Source organism: Colias eurytheme, chromosome 26 (genome assembly GCF_061535395.1).
Source record: "Colias eurytheme isolate Ceu_HAF_F1 chromosome 26, ilColEury1 Martin Lab GWU primary, whole genome shotgun sequence".
Classification (NCBI taxonomy): Eukaryota; Metazoa; Arthropoda; class Insecta; order Lepidoptera; family Pieridae; genus Colias; species Colias eurytheme.
The window spans coordinates 5,195,110-5,210,875 of NC_143005.1; the positions used below are offsets into that span (position 1 = coordinate 5,195,110).

At 32.6% G+C, this 15,766-nt stretch overlaps 2 protein-coding genes across 3 annotated transcripts in view; one reads left to right on the forward strand and one right to left on the reverse strand.

The window, feature by feature from the left end:
• Window positions 1–210: 210 nt before the first annotated feature.
• p (WD40 repeat domain-containing protein pink) lies at window positions 211–8,367 on the forward strand. The gene is made up of 5 exons (XM_090116732.1): window positions 211–442; window positions 1,351–1,461; window positions 2,224–2,460; window positions 3,524–5,779; window positions 6,629–8,367. Exons 1-5 carry the CDS (start codon window positions 347–349, stop codon window positions 6,959–6,961), a joined length of 3,033 nt encoding a protein of 1,010 aa, XP_089972858.1. The 5' UTR covers window positions 211–346; the 3' UTR covers window positions 6,962–8,367.
• A 3,690-nt stretch (window positions 8,368–12,057) lies between these two features.
• The window catches only part of Sox102F (transcription factor Sox102F), a 235,717-nt gene continuing 232,008 nt past the window's right edge, over window positions 12,058–15,766 (reverse strand). For both annotated transcript variants that reach the window (XM_090116834.1, XM_090116835.1), the window contains exons 6-7: window positions 13,631–13,925; window positions 12,058–13,394 (exon numbers count right to left, since the gene is read on the reverse strand). In XM_090116834.1, coding sequence (XP_089972960.1) covers window positions 13,145–13,394; window positions 13,631–13,925 — 545 coding nt within the window. In that variant the 3' untranslated portion in view covers window positions 12,058–13,144. The remainder of the gene's footprint in view (window positions 13,395–13,630; window positions 13,926–15,766) is intronic.

Here is a 15,766-nt window from a genome sequence, read left to right on the forward strand (position 1 = left end):
TGCGTTTATTTTTAGATGTGTAGTTTCAGTTGACACATGTGTATTTTAAACAAGAATTATATTTAATTAAAATAGAATGGATATGTATTTTACGATTTTTAAATAGCAAAATTCAATATACTTCATTATCTGTATTAGTATTGCCACTTAAGTATAGTTTTGATAATCTGTGGCTCTGTGACATTTAAAATTACTCAAGTCAAATTCACATTCAGAAAATTACTGTCGCGATTAGCGAACTCATGAAAAATATAAACCTATATTTTGTTAAGAAATTGTTTATATTTTTATTAACTAAAGGATCATTTAATTGTTAACTTTATAAAAGAAAATGTGCTAATAAATCATGTCTGTCTCCAAATTACGACCCTTTCTCCTCCAGGAACTACCAGATATTACAGAAAGTGTAAATTTTCCCATCAAGAATATTCAACGAATTAAGGTTAGTTTCTATCAATATAATATTTGGCAGTTATTCAAAACATACACAGGTCTCTCTAATAGGACAATGTTTTACAAATAGAATATAATAATTAATAATAGACCATCATCAAGGTTAAAACAAGTGCTGTTTATCTAACATTTGAGATCGTATTTAAATGTTCTATATTTAAATGCAAATTTCTTAGCAACATAATAAAACAACTTTAAAAAAATAGTAATTATAAGATAAGCCTCTGTATAGTTTTATCTCTAAGATAAAAATTATATACACCTAAATTAGTAAAAAAGTACTTAAATTAATTTACTTACTCAATAGAACTATAAATTGTAGATATAATTTTTGGAATTCTTTGCTCTTACAAGTAATTTAGTTACTTATGTTTTTTCCTGTTTATTCTGTGGAATTGTACATGTATTTGTTTTTATAATAAGAGTTACTTAAAGCTACTATGGCATTAAGAGCTAGCGCGCACGAGCAACTTTGTCTCCGCAACTATTTTGTCTCCGCAACTATTTTGTCTCTCCACCCATGGGCTAGTATGAAAGTGCGCGCACGTAGCTACGCAACTCCCCATACAATTGACGGGAGAGACAAAATAGTTGCGGAGACAAAGTTGCTCGTGCGCGCTGGCTCTTAGTATTCAATCAGTATTCTATAGTGTTTATTGTATTGTTTATTCAGTCTTTTACAAAGAAGAGAATTTTTTTTAACTCCAAGAAGGTTTTACTCCTTTTGTAATTTACAGTTATATCTACACAGTTTTATGAAAGTCAACTACCTTTGGCAATTTTGTTACAGACTCAAATAAAACATCTAAAGTAATTATTGTATTGAGAACCTAAATTAATGATAAAAAAAACTATAGTACATATAAAGAAAAAAATAAAAATGTTTTTCTTTTTCAGTATACTTGCTTTGATGTATCAAAGTCTTTGATTGCATTTGGAGCAACAAGTGGAGGGATTTATGTTTTTAACAGATGGCCTTGTGAATTCATACAACTTATTCCTAATAAGGTACAATATATATCATAATAATAACTAATTATTTGATGAGAATGTATAACATAATATACTAACTGCAGAGAAATAAGTGAAGGTGGTCTACAAACAACAATTTTTTAGGCTGTCAAGACATGCTTACACTAAAATGAAATTTAGTTTTATAACATTTTTTAAACATTTAGTTTTATATGATTTTTATACTCTTCAAGAGTTGATCTTATCTAATTTTCCATTTCTTATGCTAACAACTAAGCAACCATAACCCTTGGAGTGTTGATAACTTGGTGTCTGTTACAACAAGCTTTATAGTAACTATTAAATTAATGTTGTATGGTTATTATCTATACTAATATAATTATAAAGCTAAAGAGTTTGTTTATTTGTTTGAACGCGCTAATCACGGGAACTACTGGTCCGATTTGAATAATTATTTCGGTGTTAGTTAGCTTATTCACTCAGGAAGGCTATAGGCCTTTTATATCATCTGGCTAGCGGAGCACTACAGGTAATACTGCGGAGCACAGCTAGTAGTTTATAAATATATTTATTTCAAGAGAGAATGAATTTCAGTACAGTTTGCATTGCATTGCATGAGTAGGTCACAAATTATAGATTTGCAGGAAAAAGATATTTTATTTGTGATTTTTTTTACCTGCATACATATATTAATAAGGTGTAAATCGAAAATTCAGTTGCCATTCGCAAGAGGTTTAAATAGCAATATGTAAATAAAATATTTTGCATAAACTTAAAATGATATTTAAAATGTTTCAGGATGGACCAGTTACTCGGCTAGCCATATCAGCTGATGAGAAACACATCGGCTTTGCTAACGGCAAAGGCATGGTTACAGTAACAGAATGTGATCAGACATTAAGCAGAAATTATTCAACGACATCGTCAAAAGAACATCTAGGAAATGAGGTTACGGCTATGATCTGGAGTCGGAATATGCTATTTAATGGCGATGATGTTGGCAAAATATCCGTTTTGCAGCTACAGAGTTTTATCGTAAGTTATGTCATGTTTATTGCTATGAAATAAAATAAGTTTGTTTTTAATTTAATAAATTGAAAAATAAAGCTTGTAAAAATTGAATTCTATTTAACAGAAATACAGTACTTATATGGATGTAGAAAAATAATTTTTATTCCTGCTATTATGCTTATTGGAATATATTTAAATTAGGGATGTAACGATACATGATTTTGCCGATACGATACCGATACCGATATTTGTAGTAATGTATCGGCGATACCGATACCGATACCGATATCGATGGCTTGGTAGAAAAATAAATAATGAATTATGCATAAAAAGTTACCAACATTTAACAGAGACAACTGTTAATCGTATTCTTTTAAATAAAAATGCCAAATCAAAAAACAACAAAACCATTTATTTTAGTATTATTATTTTACGAAGTTAGTTAAACTTACGTAATACACATACAATCAGTACCTAATAAAAGTTTACTATTGGTAGAGTTTTTTCAGAAAACAAAGTGCGCACGCGCGGGCGGCCTCCCGCATCGTTCATTGGGCGCGGGTTTTTGAATTATTTGATATCAAAAAAATTGGTTGTTTGTAAAGTAGGTTTACGATTGAGATGTTTACGTGATAACATAATGCAGTGGCAGCGCTCGAGATGAAACGGGAGATCGGTCCGTCTCTCTCTCGTTATACCTGCGATCGCGCTCGTGATGTTTTGGTGTGACACACGTTTATGAACATGTCACCCGACTAAAACGATTTTAAAAACGTTATCACGTTAAAAATTAAAAAAATTCAAAATTATTTATTTCTTTCCTTTACATAAACAAATTTGTGATTGGAACACTCCTAGTAAGCAAATAAAATGCTTGTGTCAGGAGGTTCCGCTCTTCCTTAACACTATTACAGAAACAGAAATAAAACAATATGAATGAATACAATGCAAAAACATAAAAGAAAAAAAGAATTTAATAAAAAAATATCGGTATCGGTTGATTTATTATCGGCGATACCGATATACCGATATATCGGTATCGTTACATCCCTAATTTAAATTAACATTTTTTCTACTATACTTTCAGGCAAAAACAATGTTCCACAGCTCGTCTCAAACAATAATGAGTTTAGATTCGCGAATATGCCAACTGGACACAAGAGATTGTATGCTACTGGTCTCAACATTAACTCGCTGTTATATATGTAATACGGCACAAGAACAATACAGACAGATCGGCCAGAAACTTAGAGATGGTGAATTCGGAGCATGCTTTGTGACCACAGAGAAATCAATCAGTAATGGAACATCAGAAAATAATGTCCAAGATATAACAGAAGTGAAGAAATATAATATAGTTGACGATGATGCAAGATTCGTAGTGGGTGACGAGTTTTCGAACACACTTATCTATTGCGCAAGGCCTTCGTCTCGAGTTTGGGAAGCAACTATAGACGGCATGGTCCGTAGAACACATCAGTTCAAACAAGTGTTAGCCAAACCGCCTATGAAGATGATCACTGTTGAATCATATGAAAATGAAAACATTGATATTGAAAACACAACTGATTGTTCCGAAGGCCAGTCTGTTAATTTTTCGCGAATATACTCAATGAATAGTGCCATTTTTTCGTATAATAAACACGCGTTATACTTTTTAAATATTCACAACTTGGGCGATACTATTTGGTGTCCTTACAGTGATATTATTGATTGCAAACTTTATCATGATATTTTATATGTGTGGCTTTCTAATGGATCATTTGTAAGCTTGAAATTCATCAAAATTGACAAATTTTTAGTAAAATGCTACCTTGATGAGAAATATGTGTTGTGTGGGGAACTGTGTGCCTTGTATAAGAATTATTTGCTAGAAAACAATTTATCAATAAAAATGCATATTTTAGTAGGATTAAAAGAGAAACTGAGAAACAATGGTTTGTTGAAATCTATTGAGGACTTTCTAGATGAAATCGAAAAGTTAAAACCTAGTGAAGCAACTCAATTGAAGTCTGGAATATTTGTTGTTGATAACTCATATCATACACAATCACTATTAGATGATAATTTTGATACTAAGCATAGTGAAGACAATCTTTTCAATACACTTTCACCGGAGGCATTACAGGCTTTAAAGGGGCTCAGTGAAACTGTGTCTGGTAAATTCAATACAAGCAAAAAGATATTAAAAGAGAAGTGGGAGGATTTTGAAGAAAAAATGAAATATTTAGGCACCGATAGAAACACACAAGATCTCACTCCCATAAGACAGCTACAAGACAATGAAAACGCCCCAAAATGGATAACGCGTGACGATTACACTTTAGAAGATACGCCTATAGTTTTAAACAATGATATTATATTTAAAGAATCTAGTCAGGAAACCATTGAAATAGACAATAATTTAGAAAGGAGCAAGGAAGATAAATTTTGTAAATTATTATATCAATATGCAAGGTTAAGCTTAGTCAATAAGGAGTCAGAGTTGTCGAATTTAACCTCCATCATAGAGGATTATAGCTGTGATATACACGAAATACATGAACTAATGCTCTCATTAGAACAATATTGCGTATCCGTAGGAGCTTTAGACGATTCTAAATTTGTACCTAACAATATATTCCTTACCTATTTAAACACAACGTCGCGGAAAGGCGAGTTGCTAGAGCTAATAATAAACAATGAAGTATTGTATAAATATTTTGTCGATTCATGCATATCTGCGAATGTGAAGACTCAGAAATTGATGAATATCGGCTGCGAATGTGGTTTCCCTTTGCCGTACATACGGACAAGTCAAATGCCTGTATTTTCGAATTTAATAGACGAGTTCATAGAGAGGCAATGGTCGAGTCAAACAAAGGAACAGTGCTATGAAATGTGTAAACGCATGCCGTATTTGTGGAAGAAAATTTTATACTTGAGACGGAATGAAGATTTGTTGCATGTTCTACGGATATTGTTGCAAATGTTAGACGAAAGTTTGCTACATTCATTCCTACCACAGTTCACGTTGGATACCTGGGATCGAGCTATACAATTGTACGCGACTTTACACGCTAATATATGTCTAAATTGCAATAAAAAGTTTGATAATATATCCGTGAAAGATATGTTGAGTTGGGATGATCTAGGAGCGTTAATAATCAAGTCAATTGGGGGCAGAAATGCGATAAAAGTGATGAAGAAACATGGAAGTTTAATAGATAGAAAGGCACTAACTATAAAGTTTTATCATACGAGTTTAATGGTTTGCTTGTACGAGAAATATGATGTGACGATCACAATACCTTTGGTGGATACTTTGTACAGTGCATATGAATTTGAAGAGTCAAGGATGGAGGTAAATATAAATGTACATACATCTTATATATAAAAATGAATCGCAAAATGTGTTGGTAAGCGCATAACTCGAGAACGGCTGAACCGATTTCGATAATTCTTTTTTTATTATATTCCTTGAAGTACGAGGATGGTTTTTATGTAGAGAAAACGTAAATATGTACCACGGGCGAAGCCGGGGCGGACCGCTAGTATTAATATAAAATACTATTTTTGCATATAAAAGTGAAGTCCCGTGTCCCCTAGTGGGGTAAGGGGCAGATGCATTATACATCTGTTTCACTGATTGATTTTCTTTAGGGACAAGTAGGTGGTCAGCCTTCTGTGTCCTGCCAGACCGAGACATTTTTTTTCTTCGTCTCCACCGGGAATCGAACCCAGGACCCCTCGGTGTTACGCTCGCGCGTCAACCACTGTACCAAGGAGACGGTTATTTTTTGCATATTATGGTCTATTATAATTGTAATTATTTTAGAGAATGTTTCTATGCGAATGTGTACATCCTAATATTATTAATGCGATTATGTCTCTGTTTACTTTTATTTCACATTGCAACGGAGCGACTATTATATGTACAATTTTTGTGTCTACGGATAGTTAGCAGGCTAGTAAACAATAGTGACTACTTTTTACCAACTCATTTCCATGGGAATTTGCTTTGACTGTGCGGGAGAAACCGCGTGCGAAAATCTAGTATGACTTCTATTAAATGATATTACGATCTTACATTTAATATCATAACATTTATTATGCCATGACTAATATTTTAACAAATTATTGTGTAGAAAATTAAAAAAAAAACTGCTTTCAATAATATTCATTTATTTATTTCAATTAATTTATTTTCTAGGTGTGTTCTCTTCTCCAAGAAGCGTCGAAGGGAAATATAAATAATACAGCACTCCCGCTCATAGTAAGTGCGACTTCTCAACACTGGGGCCTAGAAAATGTATACGAACGTATATTAAAACAAGCAAACACACAAATAAAATTAAACAATGTATTACAAATAATGACTCAAATGTATAAAGTATTGGATTGTTCGCTATGCGGGTTGCCATTGCAAAATGAATTTTTAATTCAAGATGGCGGCCTGTGGGCTTTCAAGTGTGGACATGTTTTTCATGGCGCGTGTTTAAGATTGAATAAAATTAAATTGTGCCCGTCTTGTACGTTGCAATAGATATTTTTTATGAATAAATGTTTTGTTTTATGTGTGCTTATTGAGTTGTTAATAAGTGTTATGGATATGCTATGATTATCTTACAAAACTATCATAATCTAAATACATAAATTAATTATTTGAAATAAGATCCGACCTAAAATATGCTCAAAGGTTAGTAGATTACATGGGTTGTTAAATTTTATGGGCCTATTAATGTCGTAACATGATTAATACGTATTTTAATATTTTCTTTCTTTATTTTTCGGAATATAGCAAATATCTTGATAGAAAATTTTACCTTACCTTTTTACTGTTTATTAACTACCTTTATATGCCTCGTTTAACTATTGCTATAGTATTGACACTAAATCTTAAGCGCTATGTAAAAAAAAAATTTCAAAAATGCTGTTTTTGATGGTAGTATGGTAGCGAAAATTGACTGATTCTCTTTTTCTTTTGTTTATGTTAATTTAACTCACATTTGAATATTCTGATATCACATATTATATGGTTGGATATGACATTAGCTTCCTAAATAAAAATATGTAATAGCATATCCATAATACTTACTATTATTTAATGAAATTATGTGTATGTTAACATGCTTTACTCGAATATATGTTATGAAATGATAGGAATGGCCTAGTAGATGTTTGTATGGAATATATTTTTACGTACATAGATATAACGGTAGGCTTTTATTTAAGTTTGAAGAGGCATTTATTTAGATATAGTTAATAAGGCATAGATACATAATAATAATTATTAGTTTTTTTATCTGTTTTGCTGACTAACTGAACTATTCTATGCTACTATAACCATCTTTATAATTTATTACTGACTGAAGAAAAAGTGCACAAAAAACATAAAATTATATCACAGTTCTTATTTTAGTTATTTCATCCAAATTATCTGTAGAATACGTCTCACTGTTATTTACTATCGAGTTATCCACCCATAAAGAAAAATGTTAAATGTCTATTTCAAAGCATTATTTCGCAGTGGCCATTATTTTTATTTTTACTAAGCAAAAAAATTTAAGCGTCTATTAAATGGTTATTTATCACGTAAGTTGCTTAAACTAAAAAAGAAAATGTTCAGCAATTGTAAATTTTTAATATTATCTAGTCTATTGCTTGGAACAAAATGTAACCACCTTTTGAATGAATTTATTATTTTTATGAACTTATTTGTTTTGTTATTTTTCTAATCATTGAATATAATACCTATTTAGTGCTTAAGCCAAAACTTATACGTTAAATCGTACCTATTGTACTTACTAAGAATTGTATTCGTAAATACATATATTATGTAAATATTATGTGTATATTTTTGTAAATGTAGTAGACATTGTAACCATATCAATGTTATATCGTATTCTTATAAATGTATTGAATGATATTAATAAAATAATATTGTATTTATATGGAGTTTATTTATTTCATAAGCCCACTTCATTTATGTGAGATAGGTAGGTTATCCTATGTTATATAATAAATAATGACATTTGATATATTGATCAAAACAAGCTGACCTAAGCACAGATGATAATATTCAAACAAACAAACTCAAACATTCATTTATTCAATTAGACTACTATTTAGTAGCACTTTCGAATCGTCATTACATAAGTAATTTAACATTTACCACCGATTCGGAAAGCAGTATCTATGGAGAAGAATCGGCAAGAAACTCCATAGTTATATTATTATCATAGTTATATTTTATTATAGTGCTTAGGCAACTTTGCTTTATCTATATTGAATCTAGCTTTATCTATCAATATTATAGTGCAGGGGTTCTTTCTTACCTTTTTCGCGCAGTTTCATGTTAACCCTTAGCACCACACGCTATTTCTCGCCACACATCTACACACGTGGGGGAGCAAGGTCCACCAAATTGTTGAACCATATATCTATAATATTTTTACGATAACTCTGTTTTTTTTTCAATAAATGAAACAAAACACATTTTTGGAATGCTATAAGAGTATTTATTTAAAAGTTTAAACTTAAAAATGGACATTTCTAATGTCAAACAAAACAAGTTACAAAAAACACGTTAAATTTTAAGATATAACTCTAGGTTACTACTTACTAGGTATAAAAATTAAAAAAAAATACAAAATAAAATGTTTTTTTCTACTTATTTGTATCATATAAATTACAAAACAAGCATAAAAATCTATGAAAAATCTATAACGTCTAAAATCACAAGGGCAACGCACATAATACTTAGAAACTACCGAAATATCAGTCAAATGTAGGAATCTTATTGCACGCCTCATAAGCGAAGCGTTGAGGTGGGTACTACTGTCACTTCGCGCAAAACATCTGATTTTTCAAACTTAAAATGTCTTTATGTATCATACAATGCACTTGTAAGATAATACATACACACACATATTATTTCAGTCTGCAGCAATGCATTACTGTTTCAGTCTTGTTGGTCATTGGTACTTGTATCTTCATTTTCAGAGTTACTGTCTACTTCTTCTTCACTTTCAGTATCGTGATCACCAACCTCAGACTACGCATCACTCAAATCCGATGATAATTCAGGATAAATAACCTCTGCCTCGGTTTCCTCAGACTCTAAGTCATTTAACAAATGTTATATCTGCTGGGGATTCAAATTTGTATCCATTGTGCGTGATTAACCTATAAAAAAACAAAAATATACATAGCAAAATAATTAAAATATACTTACTTAAGTAATTACACTCGTGGGGGACTACGCTCCCCCATCAACACCTACCTCTGGAACTAAGCACAGTAGCCCGGCACACTTCTACTCCCTGCGAGACCTTGGGCGGCACTGGGAATACACGGACGTTACACCGCGTAACGTTTCTAATACTTAAAATATTCGTAAAAATTTGAGCGGTGGGGGACCCTGCTCCCCCGCGAGTGATGTTAAGGGTTAAGTTTTTTGTCACGGCGCCCTACCTACCCAATCTAACTATTGGAAAAGGAAACAGTCCGATAGAGGCGATAGAGTTACCTACAGGCTACAATACAAGAATAGAAATAGGTTACGCAGAGAAGAACGAGAATTAAAATATCCATAATATTATTAAATTAACTCAATTTCTTTTTGTAAAATAATTGTGGAACTCGAGGACTGCCGTGGTAAAGCTATTGCATAGCATCGCATCGCTGTGCCGGTTGGCGTGGGAGGTGTTAGGTTTTTTGTTACGGAAATTTTACATTTGGTCGCCGCGCTCAAAGTCTGAGATAAAAGCTATGCAACAGCTTAAAAATAAAACACGATAAAGGCGATGCGCACGACGTAGGTACCGATCATCGTAGCCAATTTAAAATCTTATGTCATTTTACGACGCTATGTTTCACCGATTCGATCGCTCAAAAAATGTACTCGCGAATAGGTATAACAGCTTACGAGTCTAGAGTCTCACTTTCTACGGCGCACGGGCACGGCATTAATCAATTCGATTCAGAAGATTTTAAGATAAGCAAATTCAACAAAACAAAACTTGAGAGATGGAATTCGATCATCATGCTCAGCATGATGATCGAATTCCATATCTATTTTTTCGGTTTTATGTACCTGCCTGTGGGCACCTGACGCCATCTATCGAGAACCGTGAAATATTGTTTTAATTATTTACTTACATTATGGTTCCGATGGAATGCGTCCTTTTTTGTATTTTCATTATGGTCAGAATAAAATGCCTATTATGCTCCTAAAAATATTTTATTTATCTTGAATAGAATAGATATAAAAAATGGGGCGGGAATCGAACCCACGTCCTCCATCGTAATATCGTGGGCTGATCGACACAGGGTGAATAATGAGAATTTAGCTTTGCACTTGATTGAATTGACTTGATGCTACTCAACTCGAGAATATCTGAGAAAATGACGATCTAAAACTTTTTAAAATTAACAATAGTAACTATAGATTCCATATTGTTTTCCCAGTACCCTATTAAGTACAATATTATCTTAGTTTTACAGCTATTAAAGCTGGAATAATATTATGTTCTGGTAAAATCAAAATTGATTGTAAGTTTATTTCTTACATGCATTACTTTTCTTTATTCAATGTCGGTGTAAAGCAATAGTCTCTTAGGCAATAGTAGGTGTAAAATCTACACTAATATTATAAAGAGGAAAACTTTGTATGTTTGATTGTAATGAATAGGCTCATAAACTACTTTACCGATTTTGATGAAATTTGGCACAGATAATATTTAGACCCTCAGAAAGAACATAGGCTACCTTTTATTGCGAAATATGTACCACGGGCGAAGCCGGGCCGCTAGTGCTTAAATAAAATGTTTATAAGTATAAGGTTCAAGAAAAATGAAACGAGAAAGTATTTTTTATATTTACTTTTTATTAAACTTTTGGGTTTTGGCACAATTTCTGAATAATGTGTCCTGGTTTATACCAACTAGGTATACGAACCTACATTCTACCTTCTATACGATCGCGAATAATTCCATTGGAAAAATTAACAAAAATCTCAATCGGTGAAAATAATAGAAAAAAAAAAAACAATAAAATAACAACATAAGTAAAACTTTGCTAAGTACATAGATAAACACATTTAAGTAGATAGAGGAGACTATAGAAAATATGGCAAGTCGTGAATTTAAAGGATAATTAAAAAATAATTCAATAAATAAAAAGATTCGACCGAGATCCATGCGAGTCGCATACGAATTAAGTATCGATCATTTAAATAACCACAATTACTAACGTTTACATCAAAAATATCGCATATTTACAATACAATGGGTCTCAACATAAAAATAAATAATTTAACGGCACTGTTCTAAATTCTTACACATTTACTAAGAATGATACACGCTACGTTATCGATAAACAGTAAGACACATACACAATAATTTACTTACGCTTAAACTATCTCTTACCACATTTCAAAAGAATTTACTGGCATATAATAAAAGGAGAGTACACACCATACATTATTTTTTAATCATTTTTTATCTGTCACCCAAAGAAATGGCGCGTACTCGCCGTCAGTTCAAGAGAAAACAAATGTTTACATTTAAAAAATTAAATAACAAAATAATGAAATGGCAAATGGCAATCAACGACTGACTATACGAAGTCATATTACTATAAGTAGTATATTAAATATTATGTAGATATTATGCTTTCAATAATAGCTTAACACTAAAACTATGAAATTGCACGATTCAATAAAGCGATTAATAATTTTTGAAGTGTTCAATTGTTGTTCCCACAAACTGTCGGTGGGTAAACTACTTTCAACTTTTTTTTTCGAAATATTTTTTTCTTTTCAAATTGACAGGTTCCAATTGACCACCGCTTGTGTTTAACACAGGAGTAGTAACAAAAAATATCCTCAAATAAAACATTGTAAAGGTGTTACAAGAAGTAAACGATGCTCAATTATTTACCTCTTATTAATTTTTATATAAGCAATTTTACTCCGAATACAATTTTTACGACAAAGCTAGGTACTTTACGGTACAATCTAAACTACAAACAGTTTGTGAGAGAGCTAAGTCTATGAGTATTATGATTTATTATGATCCGTTAGCTCTCACTGGTTTCAAAAATCAGTTTCGTGTTCAAAACACTTAAATTTTCAAGCATACCGCTTCAAATTTTTGGTTTGATACAATAAGTTCTTAAATCTACAAGCTTCTACATTTAGATAGATAAGGGTTTTATACACATGGCAACACATACTGACGCTACAAATATATTTACGCTAATCTAGACTTAACCTATTCTACTTTAAAACAAAAATTACCGTGTGTAATATCTACAAAGCGATTTATTTACAGAGAACCTTCATAATACAATGAGTCTAGAAGAGAATTTTCACTTAGTATATACATTTGTCTAATTAATTGTTGGTTAGGTTTGGCACAAAAACTTCGCGATGCGAAACAGCATGCCGTATTCACCAATACAATAACGTCCTTCACACAGTCAATGTTCGCGCTTAACTCACTAATGGAATAATCTCATATTCGTACATCAAGAGATCCGATTGCAGCACTGGCTTAAAACTTTGCACCCATAAGTCACGTTGATATTAAAAAGAGCGGGGAAACGTCTTCGCACTTTCACATAGGCCGAGTGGGAGCACTAGAAGGTTGTAGATTTACCAAGGGTGGGGGGGAGGCATGGAGAGGGGCGCGGCGTGCGGGTAGGGCCAGCCGCGCGCCGTTCCTCAATCTTCCTCTCGGGGGGACAGTGGGGGGGAGAACGCGGGGTTCATGTAGTTCCCCCCGTTGGGAGGGGGGGAGGAGTTCGAAGGCCCCGGCGACGAGAGAGACGGCAGGAAGCCGAGCTCGCTGCCCCCGTCCCGGCACCAGAGCTGCCGCATCTCCTGCCTGCGTGTGCGCATCAAGTTCTTGTACTCTGATATTCTCATCTTCTTGCCGTCGACAATGCAAGTCCGTTTTGGTCTCGGCCGGTACCTGTAACGTAAAAATTTCCAGTTAGTTGTTTATACGATCTTGTATTACTTTTCTAAATTAGACCTTCTGGAGAGGCATTCATACAATTTAGCGGTCATAGTAAAGTTTTCCCGCAAGTTTTACTTATTCTTATTTTTGGCTTGAAATTGTTAAACATCGTGTAAATTGTCATGGATATGATATGGGTTAAAAGGCAACAGTTCTTCCCGATAAATTAAGTAACAAATATAATTTACCTGTAGTCAGGATGCTTCTCCATGTGCAGTTTGGACAATCTAGACTGTTCTTCATAGTACGGCTGTTTCTCTGCATTGGACATTGCTTTCCACCGTGCTCCGAGTATCTTGGATATGTTGGAGTTATGCATGTCTGGACAGGCCTTTAGGATCTTACGGCGTTCATCCTTCGCCCAGACCATGAAGGCGTTCATTGGTCGCTTGATATGTGGTTTTCCCGCCTCGTCGCGTTTCGGTTGACGTATTAGTTTTGCTTTCTCCGCTTCTTCTGGCGCACTTTGACCCCAGGAGGATGCTGGAAAGAGAAATGCTGCTGTTAATATATTGTTAGATAAAATTTAAAGGGAGGCTTATCTTTTCACATGTTGCATATAGATTATAGGTATATTAGGAGTCTCTCGTTCTTGCAGGATAGTAAGTGTTATAGAGATAAAAATAAAATACATTTTTTATTTCAGATTTTCCAAAATCATAAAGAAGATAAGCTATAATTGTATAAAAGTAAAGATTGAAAATATTCAAAAAAACAAACAGATAATATCTATCTCACTAAGTACCTACTCTATTAAAATATTTAACAACAAAATATCTATTACCATTCTCCAAAGATAATAATGGATTTACTTTGTTATGTGTAAAAATAATTTATGGTTCTTTAAACCACATTCCTAAACTTCTGATTTAATGTCTGTAATCTTAACTAATGATTTCATCACCATAAAACGATCACCTCTTTCTCACCACAATAGAGAACAGATCGTAAAAGATATTACATTATATAAAACGTGTCGTAATCAGTAATACCGGTTTACTTGTATTACATACAAAATTACTAAAAGATAAATCAATTTTAATGGAAAGTAGCAACTATGTGTAATATTTGACTTTTGCGAAGTAGGTAGTAAGTATAGGCACGCCAGTACAAACAGGCAATTAAATTATTATTACCTATTCTATTGCTATTTGCTACTACTGTAGAACCCAGTGTGATTTAAATACTGATATGAGCCAATTGGCATAAACGTAATCTATTATTTCAATAGGCTTGTCATCTATCATAGGTACTTGTAGCTGATGTCAATTAAAAAAATAATTAAGATTATTTTAGAAAAATAACTAACTTTTTGTAATGAGCCCCTTAACTTTTGATTAATGAGTTTATTGGAATCTGAGTCGCATGCGCAAGAGTATATCAACAGAAGATTGAATGAACGACTTCCAAAGTAGTTTAGTGTTCAAGTTCGTATAAACAAAGCCCACTTCAGAATAGACATTCATTCTTAATCTCCGTTTAACGATTGTTTTACAACCGGCATTCATTGCCTTGCGTAATTTATAGCATAGCTTAGCGGGGCTTCCGATTGAGTTCTTTTTGTACAACCCATCCAATGTATTACTAAAACTTTACAATAATCACCGAGCGAATATATCCCTTAGTAACTCAGCATAAAGACGAGAACAGTGTTCGTAAATCAAGTGTAAAATAGGAATATATTAGCGAGGTATTACGATAGCATTTTGTAAATATTTTGGAATGTTCTAATCTTGACTGTTGCGAGTCATATAATTTAATGTCGTACGTAGATGAAGTGAAAACCTCGCCTAAATTAATGGTTAATAGCTGTAGGTGTGTAGATGAGGCTATTATTTTACTTTCATGTTTTTAAAAGCGATATATTATGATATCTATATATTTAATAACTAGTTCGATCGTAGATTACATTAAAATTGTACGATAAATGCAGTTAAATACATATAACATAAATGTATTTTCGTCAAATCATCTTAAATTTAAAGAACAGAAAAGGTATAAATATAGGTATGTACAATGAATATAAATAGAATATTATGATTAGAAATTGTACAAAGGCGACATCTATACTAATATTATAAAGAGGAAAAGTTTGTAAGTATGTATGTATGTATGTATGTATGGTTTTCACGCATAAACTACTGGACCGATTTCAAAAATTCTTTCACCATTAGAAAGCTGCATCTTTACTGAACAACATAGGCTATATTGCATTTTCAAAAAAATTAGAGATCCTTACCAAAAATGCAATAATGTAACCCAAGGTGTAAAAAATTCCTCAATAAAACTTCTGTCATCGCGTGCGCTGCGGAATCTATTGAAGA

Coding starts and splice junctions, on each gene's coding strand:
- p (XM_090116732.1), top strand. CDS start 347: ATGTCTGTCTCCAAATTACGACCCTTTCTCCTCCAGGAACTACCAGAT. Junction 1,462..2,223: donor TACAACTTATTCCTAATAAG/GTACAATATATA, acceptor AAAATGTTTCAG/GATGGACCAGTTACTCGGCT. Junction 2,461..3,523: donor TGCAGCTACAGAGTTTTATC/GTAAGTTATGTC, acceptor CTATACTTTCAG/GCAAAAACAATGTTCCACAG.